General features: G+C 51.1%; 4 protein-coding genes across 6 annotated transcripts; 2 read left to right on the top strand and 2 right to left on the bottom strand.

The window, feature by feature from the left end:
• Window positions 1-2,112: 2,112 nt before the first annotated feature.
• On the bottom strand, window positions 2,113-6,454 carry LOC127599341 (E3 ubiquitin-protein ligase Topors-like). The gene is made up of 4 exons (XM_052063250.1): window positions 6,224-6,454; window positions 3,833-5,787; window positions 3,580-3,678; window positions 2,113-3,345 (listed from the first exon to the last, which is right to left on the bottom strand). The coding sequence occupies exons 2-4, from the start codon at window positions 5,782-5,784 to the stop codon at window positions 2,919-2,921; spliced, it is 2,478 nt and encodes an 825-aa protein (XP_051919210.1). The 5' UTR covers window positions 5,785-5,787; window positions 6,224-6,454; the 3' UTR covers window positions 2,113-2,918.
• Window positions 6,455-9,990: 3,536 nt separating this feature from the next.
• Window positions 9,991-12,919, top strand: LOC127599354 (steroid 17-alpha-hydroxylase/17,20 lyase). 2 transcript variants are annotated; one of them, XM_052063290.1, is made up of 9 exons: window positions 9,993-10,845; window positions 10,914-11,034; window positions 11,119-11,257; window positions 11,449-11,678; window positions 11,758-11,844; window positions 11,912-12,106; window positions 12,177-12,343; window positions 12,406-12,509; window positions 12,581-12,919. In XM_052063290.1, exons 1-9 carry the CDS (start codon window positions 10,319-10,321, stop codon window positions 12,850-12,852), a joined length of 1,842 nt encoding a protein of 613 aa, XP_051919250.1. In that variant the 5' UTR covers window positions 9,993-10,318; the 3' UTR covers window positions 12,853-12,919. The 2 variants fall into 2 exon arrangements, with proteins under 2 accessions (XP_051919241.1, XP_051919250.1); XM_052063281.1 differs by having other exon boundaries at window positions 9,991-10,845; window positions 10,914-11,257.
• A 10-nt stretch (window positions 12,920-12,929) lies between these two features.
• On the bottom strand, window positions 12,930-18,155 carry LOC127599461 (WW domain-binding protein 1-like). The gene is made up of 5 exons (XM_052063427.1): window positions 18,007-18,155; window positions 16,899-17,343; window positions 16,652-16,816; window positions 16,371-16,575; window positions 12,930-14,917 (listed from the first exon to the last, which is right to left on the bottom strand). The coding sequence occupies exons 2-5, from the start codon at window positions 17,041-17,043 to the stop codon at window positions 14,194-14,196; spliced, it is 1,239 nt and encodes a 412-aa protein (XP_051919387.1). The 5' UTR covers window positions 17,044-17,343; window positions 18,007-18,155; the 3' UTR covers window positions 12,930-14,193.
• Window positions 17,961-22,795, top strand: zgc:101765 (uncharacterized protein LOC450036 homolog). Of its 2 annotated transcripts, none has more exons than XM_052063540.1 (6): window positions 17,961-18,098; window positions 20,010-20,279; window positions 20,488-20,633; window positions 20,708-20,847; window positions 20,935-21,093; window positions 22,384-22,795. In XM_052063540.1, the coding sequence occupies exons 2-6, from the start codon at window positions 20,032-20,034 to the stop codon at window positions 22,561-22,563; spliced, it is 873 nt and encodes a 290-aa protein (XP_051919500.1). In that variant the 5' UTR covers window positions 17,961-18,098; window positions 20,010-20,031; the 3' UTR covers window positions 22,564-22,795. The 2 variants fall into 2 exon arrangements, with proteins under 2 accessions (XP_051919500.1, XP_051919491.1); XM_052063531.1 differs by lacking the exon at window positions 17,961-18,098 and adding an exon at window positions 19,224-19,359.
• The last annotated feature ends 177 nt before the right edge of the window (window positions 22,796-22,972 follow it).

Genomic DNA, 22,972 nt, shown 5'->3' with positions numbered 1-22,972 from the left:
CTCATCGTCGTCATCGTCGTCGTCTAAGAGGAAGCGGAAGCGCTGCGGCGTGTGCGGACCGTGCCGGCGGCTCATCAACTGCGGCGTGTGCTCGTCCTGCCGCAACAGGAAGACGGGCCACCAGATCTGCAAGTTCAGGAAGTGCGAGGAACTCAAGAAGAAGCCGGGGGGAGGCGGAGGAGGGGCGATCGAGGTGAGGCTGGGCTTGGGAAGCTGTGATGTCATTAAAGGCCAACACGCGTGCGCGGGCACGCGGTCTCAAAAGTTCGACGACTCCAGCTGACCATTTATGTTGCTCCTAAATTCGATTTGGATTCTTTAGCTGGTGATTCGATTCATTCATTCATTTAAATGCTTTGATGTAAAATCCATAAGAAGCAAAATCTTTTTAAAGATTCATTCTCGTTCCTGATTTTGGACAAATGCGCAGGAATCCAAACGAACATTAAATTTTCAAAATAAAATGTCAAAGTTGAAGGCACCGCCCTCATTGACTCACACACCGGCCGCCATTTCGTCATTCTCCGGCCATCCAATGCCAGGCTCGCACAGTTTTCATTTTGTAACTCATTCACTACCAGCCAATTCTAGAACCAAGTCTAAAAAGACGTTTAAAAACGTCTTTGGGAGTGAATGATTTAAATATCTGGGTTAGTTAACGAGAATTATCAATATTTTTTAACTAGAATATTATGTTGTTACAATGAACAAGCTAATGTAACAACATCAGCTAACATCAGCTAATGTACTTTTTTAGGGGGGGTGGGGGGGACAAACATGATGCGAAATTGGCCTTATTTGCCATTTTTTAAACTTTGTGTGTGTGTGTGTGTGTGTGCGCGCGCCTCAATTAATGAGTGTTGCCGGACCTGGACGACATCTTCATTCATCCTCACTTCCTCCCGTGAGAGTCGCTACAAACCGTAGCTAATTAGCCCATCCCCACACACACCGACAGGATGCCCACGTGTTAGCACATTAGGCTAATCTTTGTCAATTACACGCTAATCGAAGCCGTGGCGCTAGCATGAGTGATGACGTGGCGTATGTGTGCACATGTGTGTGGTCAGAAGGTTTATGAGTTGCTCACGCATTTTTTTTTCTTAACCCTCTGCAGAGGCCGCCATCTGTCCCGACCGGCGAGGCTTTCCGGTGGTTCTTCTAGTCGGCGCCCGGGGCTCAAACAGGAAGCTGCGCTGGCACGTTGGCACTGGGCTGAGGACAGTTAGGGCACGAGCTGCCCGCCCGTTGGCTGCTTGCGGTGGAGAATCCGTGTGTCGCTCCTTCTTTCTCAAAAATAAGACAAAGTGACTGATTATTTTGTGATTTTTTTGGTTTGTTTTTAATCTGACGCAAACATCATATTTTTCATATTTCAATTTCAGGCTGAGGAAAATACAAAAACAAATTCGACTCAAATGTTCGGGCCCATGGATTGGGGTGGTTGGCAGCTAATGTGCTAGTAATAATCATTCCCAAACTTCAATGTCACGCAAACCCAATTAAATATTCAAATCAAATTCAATCGGAGCTTTCTTTAAATTTCGCATTGTTAATCTGAAATCTCAAATTGAATTATTACAAAAAACATGTATACGACACTGTTACAGGTCTGTTGTTGGATTTCGAGGAACATTTATTGATCATTCGACACCTAATCGAATATAAAGTTAATCGACAACTATTTTGATCTTCGATTGATCGTTTAGAGACATTCATTTTTTTAATTGTCCAAATCCTTAAAATTTCAGTCTCTCAACAGTAAATATTCTCCGATTTCTGTCGTCCAGATTTCGGGAGCAGATCGGTGATCTTTTTGTGTTGAATCCAATGAAGATATTTGCAAACATCTCCTTTTACTTTGGAAAATACCGATCGATATATTTGCAGATTTTCTGACCACTGGAAGGAAATCATAATGACTGTGTTGTGCTTTTACTGCAGTGGAAATTTGAAATTGGATAAAGGGATTGACATGAAAAAAACATTTTTGTGTCCAATCTACTAAACCAAAAAAACACTAATAATAAAACCATACGGATTAATTGAGAATTTGAATAATTTGAGTCCCTGAATTAAAATGATGAAAAATCAGGGTGTTTTTTTTGGGGGGGTCAAGGATTAAAAAAGAAATAACTAATCAGTCACTGTGTCATTTTTGTTGATTCGTTGCCAATCGAAAATCGAACGAAACGAGCGAAAGAAACACGGACATGACAAGCCGTCAAAGACGACATTGTGTGAACAACCTCAACGGACCGCACGACTTCTGTTTCTTCACCTACTGTCAACGGTCCAGCAAGACTTTGGTGCGGGACGCGCGTCAAACGACCACAACTTTCCTCAGGCGGACTACAAGGACCACAAATGTGCGCATGGATAAGACAAAATGACGACAAGGAACGAGGAAGTGTCAGCACTGCCTGACGCGCGTGCGCATCAAGCATTGCATCATAACGTGTGTGTGCTCGTCAACCCCCCATACTTGGCGAGGCAGAACGCTGGTCGTCCTTGACAACGGAGCGCTTTGTTGCTAGGAAACTGCTAACAATGGACCGGCACTTGTGTGCGCCGATGTGGGCGTGGCGGGGAAATGCTTCTACACAATGACGGACACCTTTTAAATCCCCTGAAAGTGTTTATTGTCATCAAGTTTGTGCGTGTGTGTAAGTGCGTATGCTTGCGTGCGTGCGGTCATCCACATACTCACTGCTACCCAATTTCACATTAAAAGCACTTAGAAAACATGTTCGTCGTATTTTGAAGCCTCTGTGCGCCATCCAGCGGCCACAAATGAACGCATGAATGGCATTTGAATGGAGTCCTGGGCGCGTTTCCATGGAAACAGGGTTGAACGTCAAGAGGCGGTACAAAAGCACAATTCGAGTCACGTGATTGGGAGAAAGAGTGCGGAGACATCAGAGGGGGCATGACATGATGGAAGGGGAGGGAGGGGCGCTGATGGAAGTGGGGGGCGGGGCGCTGATGGAAGGGGAGGGCGGGGCGCTGAGGTCACCTCCGGCAGCCGCGTCGATTTGGAAGAGGTCAGTGGTGTGAGACAGGAAGTCAAGGGAGGAGGAGGTTGGGAAAAAGTTGGCCTCCTTCTCCTCTTCCTCATTGTTGCCTTCATCCAGAAGTTCTAGTGGCGGCGCCGGCGCCGGCGGGGCAGGGTCGCTTCTTACCTGGCAAACGGCCGCTCGCTCCTGATTTGAAAAGCTGCCGTCCTTCACGTCCGCCAAGGTGTCTGAGACGACGGCGCAGTCTAAGCTCAGCAACGGGGCGGCGAGAACACATGACGACCCGTCGTCGTCGTCGCTGCTGTCCAGCGTGATGACGGGCAGCATCCTGCCAGACAAGCGCGATTGATGGCGGGCGAGTGAGTTAATCGCACCAGCGACGGCATATGTGAAGATCGCGTGGGGCTCAAATTTTAGCTTTCAACAAAAAGCAACAAAAAAAAAAAACCTATGTACGTTTACGAGAATTTTTCTGTCATTTGATTCTGATTGTGAGGAAAATGTGGCTTTCACGGATTGGTTGTCATGGTAATTATACGGTTGTTTTATTTATTTTTTTTACCTTCCCGGTCGCTGAGTCTCGCGATGCCGCTTTGGTGAGGTGGTGCCCTCGAACACGATCTCCACGCTGGGACTGCGCTCGTGTTGGAGCCCTCTTGTGCTGCGGGATGGGAAAAGAAGGTGTGTGTGGTGGGGGTGGGGGGGTGTTAAATGGCCTTCACATCAATACGAGCGTACAAATTAGCGGTCAAGGCAAGGTCCGGGTGCATTCGGGTGTCTGCAGCCGCAAAGAAAAAAGGGTGGGAAGCTCTCACCTGTTGCCGCCAGCAGCCATCTTGTCGGCGTGGCTCTTTTTCTTGCTGCGCCCCGCCCCTCGCTGCCTGTGGCTGCGCTCGTCCAGGTGTCGGCTCTTGTACTTCCTCTTCCCGCCGGGTTTCTCTCCGCCGGAGCGCGACGGTGACTGAGGGGATGGCGGCGGTGGCGAGGAGGAGCAGATGGGGGAAGAGGAGGATGATGAGGATAATGAGGAGGACGAGGAGGAGGAGGAGGAGGAGAACGCCCAGCCGCAGTCCGGCGGGCTGAGGGCCAGCGGAGAGCCCGACTCCAGGCTGGAGTATGAAAGGCAGCGCATCATGGCGGGATAAATGGAGCGGTTGGGATTGGCCAAAGTGCCGCTCTTCCTCACACGCTCCCGGCTTCTCCTCCTCTTTTTTTTCTTCTTCTTTTTGTCAGCAGGCGTCCGAGGCGGCGGACTGAGGGTGCAGACTGAACTCACCGAGCCCACGGCGGGGTTCTTCTCCAGGCAGGCGGTCGAGGTAGAGGGCGGCACGGCGGGCGACGAGCGCTCCGAGTCGGACGACAGGTGCACGAGCTCCGGCGTGCGCTCGGCCATGGGCTTTTTGTAGCCCACAATCATACATTCCCCTTCGTCCTCCTGCGCGGCGGGGCTCGAGGGTAGCGACGGCAACGTGGCCGAGTACGAGGGGCCCGGCGTCTGGTCGTTGCGCCGCCGCCCCGCCTCTTCCTCCCCCTCCTCTTCAGAGATGGTGATGACAGAGCTGGAAGCGGAGCCGCCGCCGTCCGCGGGGGGCGGATGGTAGGCGGCTTGTAAGTCGTACTCGTCCAGGCCGAGCGGCGAGCGGGCGAAGCAGAGCAGCTCGTGGAGGAAGTGCTGCGTTTGCGCCAACAGGAAGGGCCGCAGCTCTTCCTCCATTGCGGCCGCGTCCTCCAAGCCACGGCGAGCCAGTCGGGCGGTGATGACACGATGCACGACATCCACCAGCGAGCCATGGGAGCCGTACAGCACCGTGAGCTCGCGCCTCAGCCAAGGCCGCAGTCTGTTCAGCTGGCCGCGGTCCCGCCGGAAGCCGTCCACCGAAATGTCTCGCTGCGGCTGGGTGGCGCCGGCGCCCGCCACGCCGTGCACGCGGATGCCGCCGCGATAGAGGGCGCGTCGAAAGGCCACCATCTCGCCCTCCCTCAGACGCCTCACCGCCACCCCTTCTCGCTGGAGACGCAGCCTGGCGGCCAATCGGGTAACGAGGCGCTGCGAAGCTCGACCGGCTACGGCTTCGCCGAAACCCGACAGGCCTTCGAATATGACGCCGCGATCGCCATCCTGGTCCGAATGATGCGGGACCAGAGGAAGTGGCGGGACGTCCAGGTACCACTGCCACACCCCCTGCTCGTCCTCGCTCCTCCCCGCCCCTCCTGCTTCCCTCCTCTGGCTCCTGGTGGCGGGCTCGGTGGCGTCACCCACCCGGTGCCTTCTCAGCATGAGCCTCAACTGGTCACTCCTCGCCGCCGATGCCATGGCGGCTACCATGGCCACCGTGGCCGCCACGCTGCCGCCAGTTGGGGTTGGTCCCAACGTGTACTCCTTGAAGTCGTCCTCGGCGCGAACTGAGTGCAAAATTGAGGTGAAGGGCTGCTTGCAGAGAGGACACTCGGCTTTGTTGTGCGACCACTCCTGTATGCATGGAAAACAGAAGCGGTGCAGGCAGCGGTCCAAATACGCCATGTTGTTGAAGCGGTCCAGGCAGATGGGACACTTGGAATCGGGTGACGCCTCCGCCGACGTCAGAGCTGCTCGGGCCGACGGCGCAGGAGGAGGCGTTACGGCGGCCTGCGTTTCGGCACTCGTCCTCTTCCTCCTGCGACTTCCTCGGTTCCTCTCCGCTTCTTCGGGAGGTCGGTCGCCTTGGTTACTGTTGTTGTTGTTGGTGTTGCGGCGGCGAACACGCAGCTTCATAGCCGTGGGGGCCATCACCTGACCGCACAAGAGATGCAACGTAGTCATCGTTTGTGGAAAAACAATATCCGTGCGACCAAATTGCAGCAGAAAGACACAAACACCTGATTCGCAGTGTCTTGTGCATAATCGAACATCGTTCGTCATTGTTAATGGAGAATGATTATTTAGCATGAGCTAATGGGAGCAGAAGCTCACTCTCTCAAATAAAAGTGACGTTTACATCATGTGTGATTATTTGAAGGCAATGAAAACATTGAGTGGTTTTTATTGCCTGGTGTTTTAATCATCACCAGGTAGGGAGTCATATTAGCCGGTTAATTTAACTGCTATGCCAGTGGGAGATTGGATCCGGCCCGTCCATAATAACAGAATACTGATCTTCTCCGTACTACGTTTCATTATGTCTGATGAGTATGTTTTGTTAGCATGCTATAGCGGTTAGCTTCTGTACCTAGTCGCGATCACTCTTCGCTGCTCGACCCGGCACCTTTTCATGAGGCTCTCACTCCTCAGTCAGCAGCCGGACTTGAGGTTTCACGCTCCTCGACTTCCGGTGATTTGAGGAGGTAAAGAACGCCCCGTTCCGTCAACACATTGGTTGAGTTTTGGGGATTTGTTGGCCGCCAAACGGTCAGCTGAGCTGTTGCTTCTTGTGGCTACGCCATACGTCATCAGTGGTGGACGGAAGTGGAAGACTTTGAGTGCCCGGATGTCGCCCCGCCCACCCCAACACCATGATGCAGCTCAGAGACAAGATACCTAAAGCGGGGTTATCACGTTGCTGTAATACGACAGCGCCGTCGCCATATTAGATGTGGCAAACATGCTTCCATAACGCAAATAAATGACAGAGTCATCATAAATCCACTTACCACAGTGCACAAGCAAGTTCATGTCTCAATCACATTGTCTTTCTAATGAAGTTTTATGTTCACAAATGTAAATTGGCTGACGTAAGACCGATTTTCTGTGTCTCGTTGTTACAACTGGAATGGTATTTAATGTCAATTGCTGTTGCTAGAGTCAAGGGTTGGATTCTGGACATATTTCTTGAAAGAATGTTGCTATAAAAAGTCTTTGGAAAATTGATACTGTTTTTCTCGTTTCTTTCAGGTTTATTACTAACTGTAAGATGTCCACTCACCATTATGAATTGTACTGTAATGCACTATTTTGTGTTCAAAGTACGACAAAATTAATGATGCTCCGCAGTTGTTTTATTCCCACTAGCGGTTACCAGAAACAGAATCCCCATTCACTCAGAAGCTGCTATCAGCCACAGCTCTTTCTCAGCCACCCAACACAATATCTGGCTGCTGAAGTTAACCTTGAATCCTCGAAGCACTCCTCCACTTTCATCTACAACGCTCTTTTGAGCCCGTGAATCTCTGTTCTTTTGCGCTTCCATCTCAAAGACATCATACTTTCAACTTAATACCATTACAGTAACTATTTACAAGCATGCCATGAAGTATGTGGCTTCATCGCTACAATATTTTTGATTAAATTGGTACACTTTTATTACTAAAGCAGTATTGGAATTACATATATTTGTGTTTTAATGAGACTGAGAAATGCAGAATTTTCAGTTTGTTTGGTGCTTTCGGTCCACCACCCTCAAAAATAGTCGGCTAAAATAGCTTGCTCCTTGTGCATGGAATATGCTACAAAAAAAAAGCTGGAAACTTACTGATTTCATTGAGTGAGACATTTTTAAACACAAGCTGTGAGTTTTTGAGACAAACTCTACAGCATCCACTTGGTTTTCATTAGATTTTAAAATGGTTTTAAAATTCTGTGAACAATATGTAATTGGCGGCCCAGTAGTCCAGTGGTTAGCACGTCGGCTTCACAGTGCAAAGGTACCGGGTTCGATTCCAGCTCCGGCCTCCCTGTTCTCCCCAGGCCTGAGTGGTTTTTCTCCGGGTGCTCCGGTTTCCTCCCACATTCCAAAAACAAGCGTGGCAGGCTGATTGAACACTCTAATTTGTCCCTAGGTGTGAGTGTGAATGCGAATGGTTGTTCGTTTCTGTGTGCCCTGCGATTGGCTGTCAACCGATTCAGGGTGTCCCCCGCCTACTGCCCGGAGACAGCTGGGATAGGCTCCAGCACCCCCCGCGACCCTAGTGAGGATCAAGCGGCTCGGAAGATGAATAAATATATATATACAGTACATACACACACACACACACACACACATTTTTTTTTTTTTTGAAGAATGTTGTTGCATTACTTGATTGACTCCAAGCCCCCTTCTGGACGAAGATCATGCTACCTGAAGGACCTTCCGTTAACTGTTTTATAACTGTTTTATAACTGTTGTTATAAAATCACGTTGGCTGACCTTGATGTTATGCGTTGTCGCCATGGCAATGGGTCCCCGATGCCACAGCGACCTTGTGTATGGAACAGTGTTGAGATGACTCACACAACTTCAGTTGCCATGACGACTTTAACTTCCTAGTTCCCACACACATGCTGATAGAAATACTGACAGTTGATGATGATGATGATGATGATACGGAAGCACATTGGATGTCATCCTGCAGTTTCTTGCTTTTTTTATTGAAGCATCCTTAAGCAGGGACATTATACACATATCCCATAATGCATCACTGCAAGTCAAATTCACATGATAAGTCATAGAAACATCTAGAAAAATAGAGCTATTGTACAAACATGGAGGTCACGTCACTTTTCACCCTCATGCAGGAAAGTTGATTGGTCTCATCCAAACGTCCGACTCCCAGCATGCAACTGCTGGGCCCGGCGTGCGTGTTGTCAGAAGACCTGAAGTTTTTGCCAACCCCACCGTCAATGGCACACACCGCAAGATGCCGCCTCTCACACGGCGCTCACAGCCAGCGAATAGGCGGCCATCATCTGCGCTCGCAGCTGCTGCTTGACGTGCACGCGGCCGTGCCGCTTCCTCTCATCGCTGCGTGCAAAGCGCTTGCCGCACACGTCGCAAGAGAAGGGCTTCTCGCCCGTGTGCGTGCGCGTGTGCGTGGTCAGGTGGTCGCTACGGCTGAAGCTCCTCGCACACACGGCGCACTGGAAGGGTTTCTGTCCCGTGTGGACCCGCACGTGCCTGTTGAGTTCGTCCGAGCGTGAGAAGCGTCGCTCGCAACCCTCCACGGAGCACGGGAACGCCTTGGCCTTCACGCCGCTCTTGGCGAGGACTCTGCGGGCCTTTCGGGACACTTTAGCGCCCGTTGGCACGCCGCTGAGGTGCGCTGTCGGGAAGGCGCCGTGCAGGAGGGATGATAGGAGGTCGGGGTCAAGGGTCGAGGGGATGTCCACCTCCATTTTGACATGGTCTGCTTCAGTGCCGACCTTCCAGTTCTTCAGCCAGTCCTCCGACGCTATCGCTTCCTGCTTGAACCCCAAGGCCTTCATCTCACCCTGGCCGCCATCTTGGCTCAACAGAGCCTCAATGAAGTCCGGAGCGACCGGTGTTGCGAGGTAGTCGGCCCCACAGCTGGAGCCGGACGACTCGCTCTTGACTGCAGCCAAAGGAGGAGAGCCGGCGTCCTCCTGCTGCTCCATTTCGGTGCAGATTCCCACAATCTCTGTGATCATGTTGAGGATGGCGTCCGCTGTGCTGCTCAGGCCCGCGGTCGCTGGTGCGCTCGGTTCAGTCAGGAAACTGCCGCTGAAGTCGAAGGAGGGTGAGAGCGAGTCTGAGTCGCTGAAGTCAGAGAAGAAATCTGAGTCGGAGGCGTCAGTTCCTGGAGAGACAACTGGAGAGCAACAGAAGAAGTGGGGAGGGGGTGGGGGTGAGGGATTTGTTATTATTGCGTAACAGCACGATGACATCAGCACGCAAGCAACAAGAAGATGATGATGATGATGATGATGATGATGATGATGATGATGATGATGATGATGATGATGATGATGATGATGATGAGGATGATGATGATGATGATGATGATGAGGATGATGATGATGATGACGATGCTTCGCCAACTCACCTGTTAGGTCGGTTTCATTGACATCGCAGTGGTTAGACTCCACGCTGTCCACCCAAGCGCTGCACGCATCCTCAAAGTCGGACAGGAAGCCGCAGTGGCGCTCGGCATGCATGGCGGTCAAGAGAGAGGTGGGAATTCTGTCCGGTTTTTTTTCGGCCGGGATGATGCGTCCGGAGTTTGGGTCGCTACGCTCACTCGGTGCCGAGGATACCGAGATCCTGTGCTCGCCGGCCCTTTTATACCCTCCGTTTCCGTGGCAATGCTGGCACTGCCTCATTGGCGGAGAGCGGCGCGAGGGATTCCCCCCGCCGTGAACGTCAAGAATGCCCAAACATGGCCGACTTCCTGCGGTGACGGCGGGCATCCCCACGCCATAAAAGGAGCGGCGGGCTTTCCTCACTGCGGCAGTGCATCTCACACCCGCTGCAGTCACATCCACTAAGTGTGTGTGTGTGTGTGTGTGTGTGTGTTGCTTCCATGGCGACACCTGTTTGAATGAAAATCCGCATGTTGGACGTAAACAACAACTGTGTCTGACAAACACACAACATTCAGTTTTGCCGCAGAGGATGGGATGTGGTTTCCATGGCGACAGGAGGACATTCACACAAGTTGATAAAAAAAAAAAATCAAAGATGCCAACGTGCTCGGCAGCGCGCCCTAGTGGCCGGTGTTTCAATGGCAACCAATCTGAGCCCTGGGGTGTGTTTATCATGGCATCCAATGATCAACATTGGGCCTGCTTTGGATTGGTATGCGCTGTGATATCAGCAAGGTCGCCTGACGCAGACAAACTCACGTACGCGGCCTCCAACCGGCGCAAGGTCCCTGCAGCCGTCAAGACTTTAAAAGACGAGCCGCTCGACCTTTGTCTTCATTTCCTCGCCATGGTAGCCTATGTTTTTCCCGTGACCGTCTCGCCGTTCCTCGAGGTCCTCCTCGTCCTCCTCGTCCTCGCCGCGCTCGCCATCCTGGCGGCGCTTGGTCAGCGCTCCGGCGGGATGCCCGGCCTGCCCCGACTGCCCCTAGTGGGCAGTCTGCCTTGGATGACGGGAACCGCACCCCCACACCTGCTCTTCATGAAGTTTGGCCGAAAGTGAGACCTTGAACTCGTGGACCGGCACGGACTCGGGCGGCTCACTAAAGCTCGCGCGTGTGTATCAGGTACGGGCCCTTGTTCGAGCTCTACCTGGGGCCGCATCGCACCGTGGTGGTCAACGATCACGACTGTGCCAGAGAGGTTTTGCTGCAGCGAGGGCGGGACTTCGCCGGGCGACCCAGCATGGTGACGCTCCATGAAGCCGTTGAGGGCGCCCTTTTTTTTTTAAAAAATTTTGTGCCGCACGTCAACTATCCTTACGTCCGGCAGGTGACCACCGATCTGCTGACCCGTGGCGGGAAAGACATTGCCTTCTCGGACTACTCGCCGCTGTGGAAACTGCATCGCCGCCTGGTGCACTCTTCCTTCGCTCTGTTCGGAGAAGGAAGCAGCCGCCTGCAGGATATCGGTAGGTCGAGTGGAATCTCGGATCACGAATGTGTTCATGAGCAAAATTTTCAGACAAATATTGCTTTGGTTGCAGAGTAAGTCTTTTTTCTGTTCATTTTAATTAATGATGAAAATATGTTTTGGAACAAGTTAAATTTGTGATCTGAGGTTCCACGGGCCTCCTGGCTTACGACGATGACGTTTTGTCAGTTCTGTCCGAGGTGGACGGTTTGTGCGCAGAGCTGCTGTCCGGCGATGGGCGGGGCTTCGACCCGTCACTCGCAATAACCACGGCCGTCACCAACGTGGTGTGCACGTTGGTGTTCGGCACCACTTACAAACACGGCGACGGAGAGCTGCAGGAGGTGATGCGCTACAACGACGGCATCGTGCAGACCATCACCAAGGGGGGACTGGTCGACATCTTCTCCTGGATGAAGGTACAAGACTACCCATTGGCGTAACCCCCCCCCCCCCCACCCCCCACCACCACCTCACAAGCTTCTGCTGCTTACTCAGGTGTTCCCCAACGAGTCGCTAAGCAAGCTAAGGGCGTGCATCCGCGTACGAGATCGCCTCCTCACACAAAAACTGCACGAACACAAGGTGAAAGATGCGAGGAGAAGGCGTCGGATTCTCCTTAGGTGGCGACTGAGCAAAGTCTCGCCTCCAGGCGACGCTGAGCGAAGGGGACCCGCGAGATCTCCTGGACGCCTTGCTGAAGGGTCAAGGGTCACCCGGGTCCGACGGGACGGTCATCACGGACGACCATGTGCTGATGACGGCGGCGGAGGCCTTCGGCGCCGGCGTGGAGACGACATCCACCACGCTGCTTTGGATCCTGGCCTATCTACTGCACCATCCCGAGGTGCGGGCTTACGCGCGTTTTCAGTCAGACGCCGCATTTGATGACTGAAGATGCGAGGCACCTCCTGCAGGTCCAGGAAAAAGCACAGAGGGAACTCGATGAGGAAGTGGGCGAACGAGCTGTGCGTGCGGCGGACCGCGGGAGGCTCCCGTATCTGGATAGCGTCATCAACGAGGGGATGCGGATCCGGCCGGTGAGCCCGGTGCTGATCCCGCACATGGCCATGTCGGACAGCAGGTACATCGAACAATCACGGGCGCAGTGCGCACGTGTGGGCTTAGATCAGTTTCTCACCACAGCATCGGAGGTCACGCCATTCGCCGTGGGACTCGCGTGTTGGTCAACATGTGGGCCATCCATCACGACCCCGACCACTGGGACCGACCGGATCTGTTCAGGCCAGGTAACCCGGCCCAGCACGCCAAAAAGGGGATCAAAAAGTGAACCTAAAAAGTTTTTGTAAAATTTTTCCAGATCGCTTCCTTGATGACCAGGGTCAGCGAGTCATACCCTCCTGGTTCCTGCCCTTTGGGGCGGGGCCTCGCATCTGCGTGGGCGAATCGCTCGCTAGGACGGAGCTCTTCCTCTTCTTGTCCTCCATGCTCCAGCGAATGAGCTTTATGCTGCCGGGCGGGGCCACTCCTCCCAACCTGCAGGGTCGTCTCGGCGTAGTATTGCAGCCACTGCCTTATAAGGTTGCCGTCAGGCCAAGGGCGGGGTGGGAAGTTAGCACTCACGTGAACTAACCGATTGCTTCTGAAAATGTCATCCGTTTTTTTCCATTCATGATCCGAAATGACGGCGCTTCAATAAACAATAAACGTTGTACACGTGATCCGTTTATTTAGCACAGCTCACACACCAAAACACGTATTCTAGATCATCGGAATGAGAAGACTTGGGCTCATTAGCGCCTCATCACGACACAAACAGGAAGTAGCGACGAGCAGAGAAAAACTAAACCCGTCGATGCGTAAAAGTTGTAAACCAGACGCAAGTAATGTACTGCAATTTAGAAGCCACGTCCCCTACCACCACACCCCAACACATCAGTTTTAATGGCTTTACAAAAATGAGGTGCCTCTTTTCAACCTCTTGCTTGCAACCATTTTTTTTTTAAAGGTGACAAACTTTGGGCGCTACTGTTGATTAGCGCTGAGCTCCTAGGTAGTTAGCATCTGGCAAGCACTGTGTTGACGTACTTACATTCAACTTGGGTGTTGTGACTACAGTCAAAAGCGACAAAAGGAGAAAGAAGAAGAGCTACAAACTTGGCTAGCTGTAGTAACAGTAATCCACCACAGAGGGTGCTCTGCAGCTGCAGTCCCTCAGCTAAAGAAGAAAAGCACCACATCTAGCACACAAAGGAGGGATGGAGTGGAGCCTCGTCTTCCACTCACCTGTCTGTCAAGTCAACGGTACAACATGAAGTGTTCATTTCCAATAAGTAAGAGTTCATGTCAAATCAGGAAGTGTCAAAAGTCCGTTGAGGAAGTGTGCATGACCAATCAGAAATTGTATATGACGTATCAGGAAGTGTAGAGGTACAATCCGGAGTTCAAACTAAAAGTGTCCATGAGCGTGCGTCAGGAGTATGCGTTGACATTCAACAGGAAGTATCCGTGTCCTATCAGGAAGTGCGAGTCCAGATTCCTAAGTGTACATGTCAAACAGGATGTGTCAACCTTGAAAATGTCCACGTTCCTTCTGGAAGCGTACAAGTCCAGTTGGAAGTGTACAAAAACCCATTTCCAATTAGGATGCATCCATGTCACATAGAATATCTCCACATCCAAACATGAATTGTCCAAAGACGTGGAGCCACTTGCAATTAGGATATGTACGTAAAAGGCCAAATGGAAATACACAAGGTCCAATCAGAACGCATCTGTGTCAAACACCACGCCCCTCTGTCCAATCAGGAAGTTGCCGTGTCAATCAGGTGATATCCATGACCAATCAGAACATGTCCATATCAAAGAGGAAGTGTCTACATTTGAAATGAAAATGGATGGCTGGAGCGTTCCGTCTATTGGGAGCTCAAGGCAGGCCTGTCAATCATCTGCAGTGACGACCGCATCCGTCCATCACGCCGTCTCCACGACGATCACGACATCGCCCGCCTCCTCGCGGGGGTGGCAAGGTGTGGCGGCGCACTTGGAGGGACAGTCCACGCTGTCGTGGAGATCAGATTTCTTTCCCTCACTGCCGCTCTCTGGCTCGGCATCCTCCTCCTGCGCCTCCTGGCCCTGGACACGGCAGCGGCACACCTCGATGCCCGAGTCGCCGGTCAGTCTTCGGTGACGGTACTGGCTCTCGTCGGCGTCCACGTCGTCTTCGTTTGCCTCCTCCTCCGGCTCTGCTGGAAAGACATCCACGCACGGCGAGAAGAGCGTCTGCTTGGGTGGGGCCTGAGCGGGCCGGGTCGCTAGTGGTGCGTCCAGGAGGAAAGAGGTGGAGGGAGGGGCCAGGGCAGAGAGGGCCGTGCACTCGCCGGACTCAGCCGACCCTGACTTCTCGGGGGCGGAATCCGGGTCCACGAGTGGAGTTGGGACGAGGTTAGCGGGAGGACTGCTGGGCAGCGGCGAGCTGGTTTTTGAGGCGGTGGCCATGTCGGCGAGGGCAGGTGTGGTGTCGGGGCCGGGGGAGAGAGGAGCCTGCGGGGGGGTTTCTATGGCGACATCGAAGGGGAGGGCTGCCACCTCGCTGGGCGTGGAGGCGTGACTTGTGTCCGTTTCATAAGTCAGGGGTGCAGAGGGGGAGGAGCTACACAGAGAGGAGGGGCAGCACGAGTCACAGGAGCAGCTGGAGCTGCAGGAAAGAAAAATAGCAGGTCTGCTGTTTTAACCCATCGTCTAAACTTCGGTTACTCGGTAATGCAGTACGGTGGATCCCGATGCCGCAACAAAACAATACATTCCATGTGCGGCTATCTGTATTATGATGGATATTTCTTGGAAATCCACTTGGAGAGAACAAAAATGACAAAAAAAACAGCAGCAACAACATATGACATATGTTGGATTTTATCGACACGTGGACAGGGAAGCCAGAGCGACAAGAAGCAAATATGCAGCGGTGGGTTGAGTAGCCACAACCTGTACTCAAATGTCAGTACCGGTACTCATATTTTAGCATAACAGGACACAAGTAAGTGTAAGATGTAATCCTCCAAATAATACGTATTCAGCAAAAACAACTGGAGTACTACCGTAATAACTGGCAAGTAATTTCTGGCTTTTTAAAAAAAAATCAAACCATGAACGTCAATTGTAAACAAATATAAAATGGGAATGTGCAAATTCAGATATTGCCCAACAATGTCACTTTTATTCATTCATTCATTCATTCATCTTCCGAGTCGCTTGATCCTCACTAGGGTCGCGGGGGTGCTGGAGCCTATCCCAGCTGTCTTCGGGCAGTAGGCAGGGGACACCCTGAATCGGTTGCCAGCCAATCGCAGGGCACACAGAAACGAACAACCATTCGCACTCACACTCACACCTAGGGACAATTTAGAGTGTTCAATCAGCCTGCCACGCTTGTTTTTGGAATGGGGGAGGAAACCGGAGTACCCGGAGAAAACCCACGCAGGGCCGGGGAGAAAATGCAAACTCCACACAGGGAGGCCGGAGCTGGAATCGAACCCGGTACCTCTGCACTGTGAAGCCAACGTGCTAACCACTGGACTACCGGGCCGCCCGATGTCACTTTTAATGGAACACAAATAAAGGTAATCTTTATAAATGAAGTCAAATTCTGCCACAAGTAGGGATGAGCAAGTACCAATACCAGGTTTTGTTATTGGGCCGATATGGCCTTATTTGAAGGTATCGGGTACTCATGGAGGTTGCCAATACCAGCCACCAATACTTCAGGCAAAAAAAATAAAATCTGACATTGAGTAAGTCCTCCAATGCAGTCGCCTTTGCTCTATTATGTCAGAAACATTGGCAAATCATCACCTGCGTCAGAAATAAAGCTCTTTGTTCGCAAAAAAATGATATTTTCCAAATCAAAAGTACTTCAGGTATTGATATGTTCATTGGTATCTGTCTTAATTGAGCTTTGTTGACACTCATGAAACGGCACAATAGGCTCTCCAGACAGAGATTACGTTGCATCTTTTTTTTCTGTCGTTTTCACCAGGTTTTACTTTGAAAATGTTTCTTCTGTGTGAGGGCACTGAGTTCTTCTGTGTTGTCATGTGACTGCTGTGCACCATTCGATTGGTGGAACGGAGACAAAGCTCACGGCTACGCACCTGTTGTCTGAGCTGAGAGAGGAGGGGCCGTCGCTGAGCGGGCGGTGCAGCAGCGGGTCGTGCTGCATGAGCAGGTGGGGGTCGGCAGTGCGGGGGGGTTGCGGGTAGCGCGGCGCCGTAAAAACAGAGTTGTAGGGGGGCGGCGGGGTGGAGGGCTGCGCCGCCACCTCCTCGTACGACGGCAGCTTGAGCGATGCCAGGAAACCTGCACGCAGGTCACACACACGTCAACATCTGCAGCATCTCCTCCTTCTGTGGCACACGAGATGCAAACGACTTACTGAGGTCCAACATGGAGGACGGGTAGGAGGCGGTACCCCGATAGGCCAGCAGGCTGATCTCTCGCTGGCGCCGCTGCTGCTGCTGCGCTTGCACTTTGGCTCGCCGGTGACGGTACGCGCAACAGCAGCTGAACATGATGAGGGCCGTCCACAGGAGCCAGAACCCTGAACGTGACATCAGCATCACAAGATAGGTACACAGTCCCTCCATACCACTAGTGCAAAGGGAGTGATTCAGAAAACTCACACCACAGCTCGTAGTAGTACGTGCAGCAGCCTGTCTCACCGCAGCAGTGTCCCGTCTCGCACAGGTAGCCGCCGTTAGCGTTGGTGCCAGGGCAGTAGCGCGGTCTCCCCAGCAGGGGCAGGCTGCCACCAGAGTGGTACTCCATCGCACCCCTGCTCCGCCCACTTCCCTAGTCCCGCGCCACCGTTAGCTGCTTGCGCTAACCACCTGCTAGCCACTGAACTTGCTGGCTGATCCTTGTCGTTCCATGATTATTACTACAAGTCAATTCTGACCCTACAATCTTATTGCCGGTAACTGTGAGGAGAATTGTCTTGAGTTGTCAGCTTGTTAGCGTTTTGACAACACAGAGGTCACAAGTTACGCTAACAGGCAAAATCCTTCAAGCGCCATACAGGGGGACGCGACTGCTGGAGACAAGATGACAGCCCAGAGGAGATCCCACCTGCAGAGACACAAGACATACGATGCTCAGAAAAAGGATTCGCCATATTTTTGCCATAGCTTTCACGTCTTTGTTTCCTTTTACAGGTGAACTTCATTCGACCTTCTCTACACCTTTGAATGTACAGGACTGTTGAACGTTTCAATACTTTGTGCACATTTGTGATCATTGGTAGTGTCATCTCTGTCTCATGATGTCAAATTGTAAGCATGATGAATATTTAGAAGAGTGTTTGAAATTACATTTGTGAGTAAAGTAAGACATCATCATTATTTCGAGATATATCTTTGTGATGTTGCTAAAGGTGTGACATTTTCTTTCCAGTCTACGATATGTGCCTTGGCTCAGTAAAGGTTAGAAAATTGTAGTGCTCCTCCTTCGAGCTTCTTTGTAGCTATTTTAGTAGCATACTTTCCGTGTTAATTTTGCCTCTGGCGGTCACGTGTTCGTTTGCTACAGTTGCCTTGACAACTGAAGGCGCAAAGACTCACTAGCGCCCCCTGACCTTCGAAGAAGTCATGACAGGAGGCAGCTCGCAGCTTTATCGCGTTCACACTCGACTCAGTGCAAAAACAACCAAGACATCAATGGCGTGTGGTCCATGAACGCTACATCCAAACAAACACACGTTGTGTCCACATATAAGACAAACAAGACGCGTACCGCTCCATCCGTCCTCGCTGTGGGCTTCTGGTTCGGTGTGTCGGTACCGCCGGGGCCTCCTCGCTCTGCCTGGAGCCTTCCCCGCCTCCTCGGTGAGACCCTCCGCCAGCCCCGCCGCCATCAGCTCCGGTCGCACGTAGATCTCGCTGTACTGCGCCGCTTACGTCCGGCGTACTTTCGAAACAAAAGCTCTCTCTGCTGACTTTTTGAACGCGATGATCCAAGGATAAAAAAGCTACGTCTCTTTTGTCGTATTTGACTTTTAGGATTATGTTTGATGAAGATGAGTGAGCAAACTTGACACCACACAACGGTACGACAATATGAACATTTCTTCCAGCAAAACACTTATTGTGAAAAGTAGCAAGCTCAGTATCATCACTTGGACTTGACATTGTTCAACATATTTTGTTGTAAACAGATGCGAAAAACAGCAAGCGGAGTAATAATATCTGATGTATTATTTCAGTCAAAACGTAGAGGATTTTGATCGGGTTATTTATTTTATATTGTCATCATGACTAATTGCTGTTGATTTCACCTGCTGGAGGTATCGCTGTACTCTGATTGGCTTGTGAGGCAGGCTCCTGGCCAATTACAGTGCATCCTGCGCGGAAGGCCTCTTCCCTTAGCAACAAGGCAAAGAAAGCAGTGCACAACCTTGCACCCATTTCCGGCTTACTAGGACTGAACGATGTTGAAAAATAAATTAATTGGGAGGCCCCCCCACCCCCAAATTGTGGTTGCAATTTAACATAGGGCACACATAGACAAACGACCATTCGCGCTCACACTCACGCCTTGGGACAATTTAGAGTGTTCCATTAACCTGTGTGATGTAATTTCCGTGATTATTCCTGGGCAACTGTTACAATACAGAAAGTACACAACTCGTGGCTGTCACTCAGCCACCCGCGCATACGCAAGCACACTCCATGCACACGCACACACATGAACGCACGCACACACACTACGGTAGCTGTATTTTAGAAATATGAGTACTAAAATAACGTTTGCCACTTGTAATTTGATGAAAAAAAACTTGGACTTCTCTTTCTCTTTCAATATTTACCTAGGTGTAAATTAATACTCGTACAAACATTACAAAAATACAAAACCTTGTAAGCACCTAAAATGGAGGTGCTTCGACACTCCTCACTCCTTTTTGACACATCCAATATGGCGGCAATGTCGACGTACATTTTGAAGTCGCACCTAGATAACGTACGATTGTCTATGATTGAGCCAACCCTTGCCCAGAGCATGTTTATCGGCTCCAACTTTCTTTTCTTCCTCTTACTTCCTCTTTGCAGCCTTTTATAACCAAAGAACGCTGCAGAAAGGCCTGAACAGGTGAGATAAAATTTCACTAACACATCAATGTGACGTCAATAGAGTGCCGGACAAGCGGTTCGTGTTACTGTCAGTGGTGGATAGAGTAACCAAGTACATTTACTTGAGTAATGTGCTGCACCAGGCTCCCTCTTCTTTATCACTACTCTCATTAGAACTGAAGTTTACGGATTTTAGTTAAACGTGTATTGGAGTGAAAAAGTACAATGTAAAAATAGTTAAAAGATGTAAAAAATAGTTGCGAGAAATCAATATTGAGTCGCTGATGGTCGTGTATGTGGGTGTGAATGGTTGTTTGTCTCTGTAAGTCAGCTGGGATAGGCTCCAGCGACTCCCTGCGACCCTGTTCAGGATAAGCGGTGTTGGATATTAATGGATGGAGTCAATACTGATAGATTTGATTTCTCAAGCTCATTTGATATGTTTCATCAGAGAAGGTTCTCAAATTTGACCGGAGCTTGTACTTTTGTGTTATGGATTTATGTAAGAATGCTTATTGTGAAAGGCAGTGTTATGTGGCGGCTTACTACACTGCTCCACTTGTTCAGAGTTTTGTCATGAGACGAGTGGGCCATCGCCTCATTCGGTCAGTCAGTGCACACAGTGAGACTTTCATAAATTCCTGGCATAACTCTCCTCCTTGCCTGCAGAACATTAGCTCCACAGACAAAGATGTCCTCAGCCTCTACTGCACCATCCGTCCTCCTCAACAATGGGGTTAGGATGCCCCTTTTGGGTTTGGGCATGTACAAATTGTCGAGTTGGGAGGACGTGCTCCAAGCTGTGGACGCGTCCCTGGCTGCGGGCTACCGGGCCTTCGATAGCGCCGCCGTGTACGGGAATGAAGCCGACCTGGGTCGCGCCCTCAAAAGTCTCCTGCCAAAATACGACCTGACCAGAGAGGATGTATTCATCACCAGGTGTGTTTGAGTTTGTGTGTGTTTGAGTGTGTGTGTGTGTGTTGCAAACAAGTGTTCACACCCTCTTATAATTGGAAATGTTAATGTGTTCTAATCACATTCAAGGTCATGTTCAATGGGAGTCAGCACTCACTTGCCACCATTTAAAGTGCCTCTGAAACCTTAAACTGGCAAATGTTGATGACGCATTCTTTTCTGCTCCCTGCAGTAAACTGGGCCCCAAAGATCAAGGCGAGGGGGCTATGGAAGGAGCCCTCCACAGCCTGTCCAACCTTGGGATGGATTACATCGACCTCTACCTGATCCACTGGCCCGGGACTCGCGGCCTGGATGTGACTGACCAGCGCAACCCAGGCACGTATAAATGGATTTGTGTCAGACTTTCTCTTCAGTTCTTCTCAAGACGCTAATGAAGGTGGTGCCAGCAGGCAACAGAGCTCAGAGTTGGGCCGCGCTGGAGGAGCTGCACGCCCGAGGGAAACTCAAGGCCATCGGGGTGTCCAACTACACGCCGTCACACATGAGAGAGCTCATGGGCAGCTGTAAGGTCCGGCCCGCGGTGCTGCAGGTATGGTGAAGGACGTCCGTTGTCTATCTCGCCCACCGCATTTGTGTCTTGACATTGACGCCCCCCCCCAACCCCCCCGTCCTTCAGGTGGAGTTCCACCCACTTGAATGCCAGCTTGAGCTGAGGCGCGTGTGCCAGGAGTTCGGCGTGTGCTTCCAGGCTTACAGTTCCCTGGGGAGGGGGGAACTCCTTACAGAACCGCAAGTGCTCCAAGTGGCAGAGTCCTGCCAGCGCACGCCTGCTCAGGTGAACGGCTCATTTGCAAACATGGCTTTTCTTTATTGAGAAAAAAAAACACACACACACACACACAAAACCTTTCACTAACATTTAAACCTCTCCGAAAAAGGTAGGGGAATTTGGCTTTTTGGTGCCATTTCAGGATGAACCCAAAAATTGCACTATAACCTAACTCACTAGTGACGGGACATTGTGATTTCCTTCGAACGTGATCACATACCTTCGTCGTGGCCAACATGAAAATACAGCAATAAAAAAATACAAAGGCTGAGGTTTTAATCTTACATTTACTGTACTAAGGATAAATACAACTGAACTGCAAAAAAATTCAACTACTGCTACACGCGTCATTTTAATGTGTTTGTATTTCATGTGGGCGGCACAGTGGTCCAGTGATTAGCACGTCGACCTCACAGTGCAGAGGTTCAATTCCAGGTCCGGCCTCCCTGCGTGGAGTTTGCATGTTGTCGCCGGGCCTGCGTGGGTTTTCTCCGGGTACTCCGGTTTCCTCCCACATTCCAAAAAATGCTGATTGAACCCTCTAAATTGTCCCTTGGTGTGGGTGTGAGCGCGGATGGTTCTTCGTCTCTGTGTGCCCTGCGATTGGCTGGCAACCGGTTCAGGGTGTCCCCCGTCTATTGCCCGAAGACGGCTGGGATAGGCTCCAGCACCCCCCGCGACCCTAGTGAGGATCAAGCGGTACGGAAGATGAATGAATGTATTTCATGTGGGCGGCGCAGTGGTCCAGTGATTAGCACGTCGACCTCACAGTGCAGAGGTTCAATTCCAGGTCCGGCTTCCCTGCGTGGAGTTTGCATGTTCTCCCCGGGCCTGCGTGGGTTTTCTCCGGGTACTCACGTTTTCTCCCACATTCCAAAAAATGTTGATTGAACCCTCTAAATTGTCCCTTGGTGTGGGTGTGAGCGTGGATGGTTGTTCGTCTCTGTGTGCCCTGCGATTGGCTGGCAACCGGTTCAGGGTGTCCCCCGTCTACTGCCCGAAGACAGCTGGGATTGGCTCCAGCAACCCCCCGCGACCCTTGTGAGGATCAAGCGAATCGTAAAATGGATAGATGGATGGAGGGACAGTGGTCACCACAGTGGACAGCTTCGCATGTTATCAGGTTATCATTATTGCCGCACGGAAGGGTTAATAATACAACTAAAGTTACCTTTAACATAATTAAAGGTAACTTCAGCCAATGTGTTATTTCAGAAGCGTGTATGTAAGTGGTAGCCCTTCACAATAAAAGAAGTTGCTGACCCCAATTTTTGATGTGTTTTCTGTTCCTTTCAGGTGCTGCTGCGCTGGGCGGTGCAGCAGGACGTCCCCGTGCTCCCCAAGTCGTCCAACCCGCAGCGGATTCGGGAGAACTGCAGGATTTTTGACTTCACGCTGAGCGACGGCGACATGGGCAAACTGTCGGCTTTGGATCGAGGACAGAGGTTCTGCTGGGATCCCTCCCAAGTAGTTTGATGGCAACTGCCGGTGACGGGTTCAAAGTGGGGACTTAACTCCCCCTTGTAACAGCAACACTGTCACATCACACTTACAATCAGAAGTCGGCGATAAGATACCAAAAGGCAGTATTAACTCATTCACTCCCAAACACGTTTTTAACTGCCGTTTCAAACTTGGTCTAGAAATGGCTGGTACTGAATGACTTAACGACACGCAGCTCTGCCTTGTGCATCAACTGAAAGGACAACCCCCCCACCCCATAAAACCTTTGAATGAAATACAGAATACTCACCTGAGATGCTGAAGATCAAACGTATGTGCATTTCGCCACAGATTTGCTCGTCCAGCTTGCCTGGAACAAGTTTTACTCCGACCAACCAATCAGAGGACAGGAAAATGGTGATGTCATCAGGGCCAGGAAATG

This window comes from Hippocampus zosterae, chromosome 1 (genome assembly GCF_025434085.1).
Source record: "Hippocampus zosterae strain Florida chromosome 1, ASM2543408v3, whole genome shotgun sequence".
In the NCBI taxonomy this organism is placed as follows: domain Eukaryota; kingdom Metazoa; phylum Chordata; class Actinopteri; order Syngnathiformes; family Syngnathidae; genus Hippocampus; species Hippocampus zosterae.
This window is presented reverse-complemented; position numbering and strand designations above follow the sequence as displayed.

Excerpts from the sequence above, each read along its gene's own strand:
- LOC127599341 (XM_052063250.1), bottom strand. The coding sequence starts at position 5,784 with ATGGCCCCCACGGCTATGAAGCTGCGTGTTCGCCGCCGCAACACCAAC. Across the intron at positions 3,679-3,832 it reads ATGGCTGCTGGCGGCAACAG|CACAAGAGGGCTCCAACACG; the intron begins GTGAGAGCTTCC and ends CCCATCCCGCAG. Across the intron at positions 3,346-3,579 it reads GAGACTCAGCGACCGGGAAG|GATGCTGCCCGTCATCACGC; the intron begins GTAAAAAAAATA and ends CTTGTCTGGCAG.
- LOC127599354 (XM_052063281.1), top strand. The coding sequence starts at position 10,319 with ATGGGATGTGGTTTCCATGGCGACAGGAGGACATTCACACAAGTTGAT. Across the intron at positions 10,846-10,913 it reads TTCATGAAGTTTGGCCGAAA|GTACGGGCCCTTGTTCGAGC; the intron begins GTGAGACCTTGA and ends CGTGTGTATCAG. Across the intron at positions 11,258-11,448 it reads CAGCCGCCTGCAGGATATCG|TTCTGTCCGAGGTGGACGGT; the intron begins GTAGGTCGAGTG and ends ACGTTTTGTCAG.
- LOC127599461 (XM_052063427.1), bottom strand. The coding sequence starts at position 17,043 with ATGGAGTACCACTCTGGTGGCAGCCTGCCCCTGCTGGGGAGACCGCGC. Across the intron at positions 16,817-16,898 it reads GTACTACTACGAGCTGTGGT|GGTTCTGGCTCCTGTGGACG; the intron begins GTGAGTTTTCTG and ends TGTCACGTTCAG. Across the intron at positions 14,918-16,370 it reads TCTCTCAGCTCAGACAACAG|CTCCAGCTGCTCCTGTGACT; the intron begins GTGCGTAGCCGT and ends TCTTTCCTGCAG.
- zgc:101765 (XM_052063540.1), top strand. The coding sequence starts at position 20,032 with ATGTCCTCAGCCTCTACTGCACCATCCGTCCTCCTCAACAATGGGGTT. Across the intron at positions 20,280-20,487 it reads GAGGATGTATTCATCACCAG|TAAACTGGGCCCCAAAGATC; the intron begins GTGTGTTTGAGT and ends TGCTCCCTGCAG. Across the intron at positions 20,848-20,934 it reads TCCGGCCCGCGGTGCTGCAG|GTGGAGTTCCACCCACTTGA; the intron begins GTATGGTGAAGG and ends CCCGTCCTTCAG.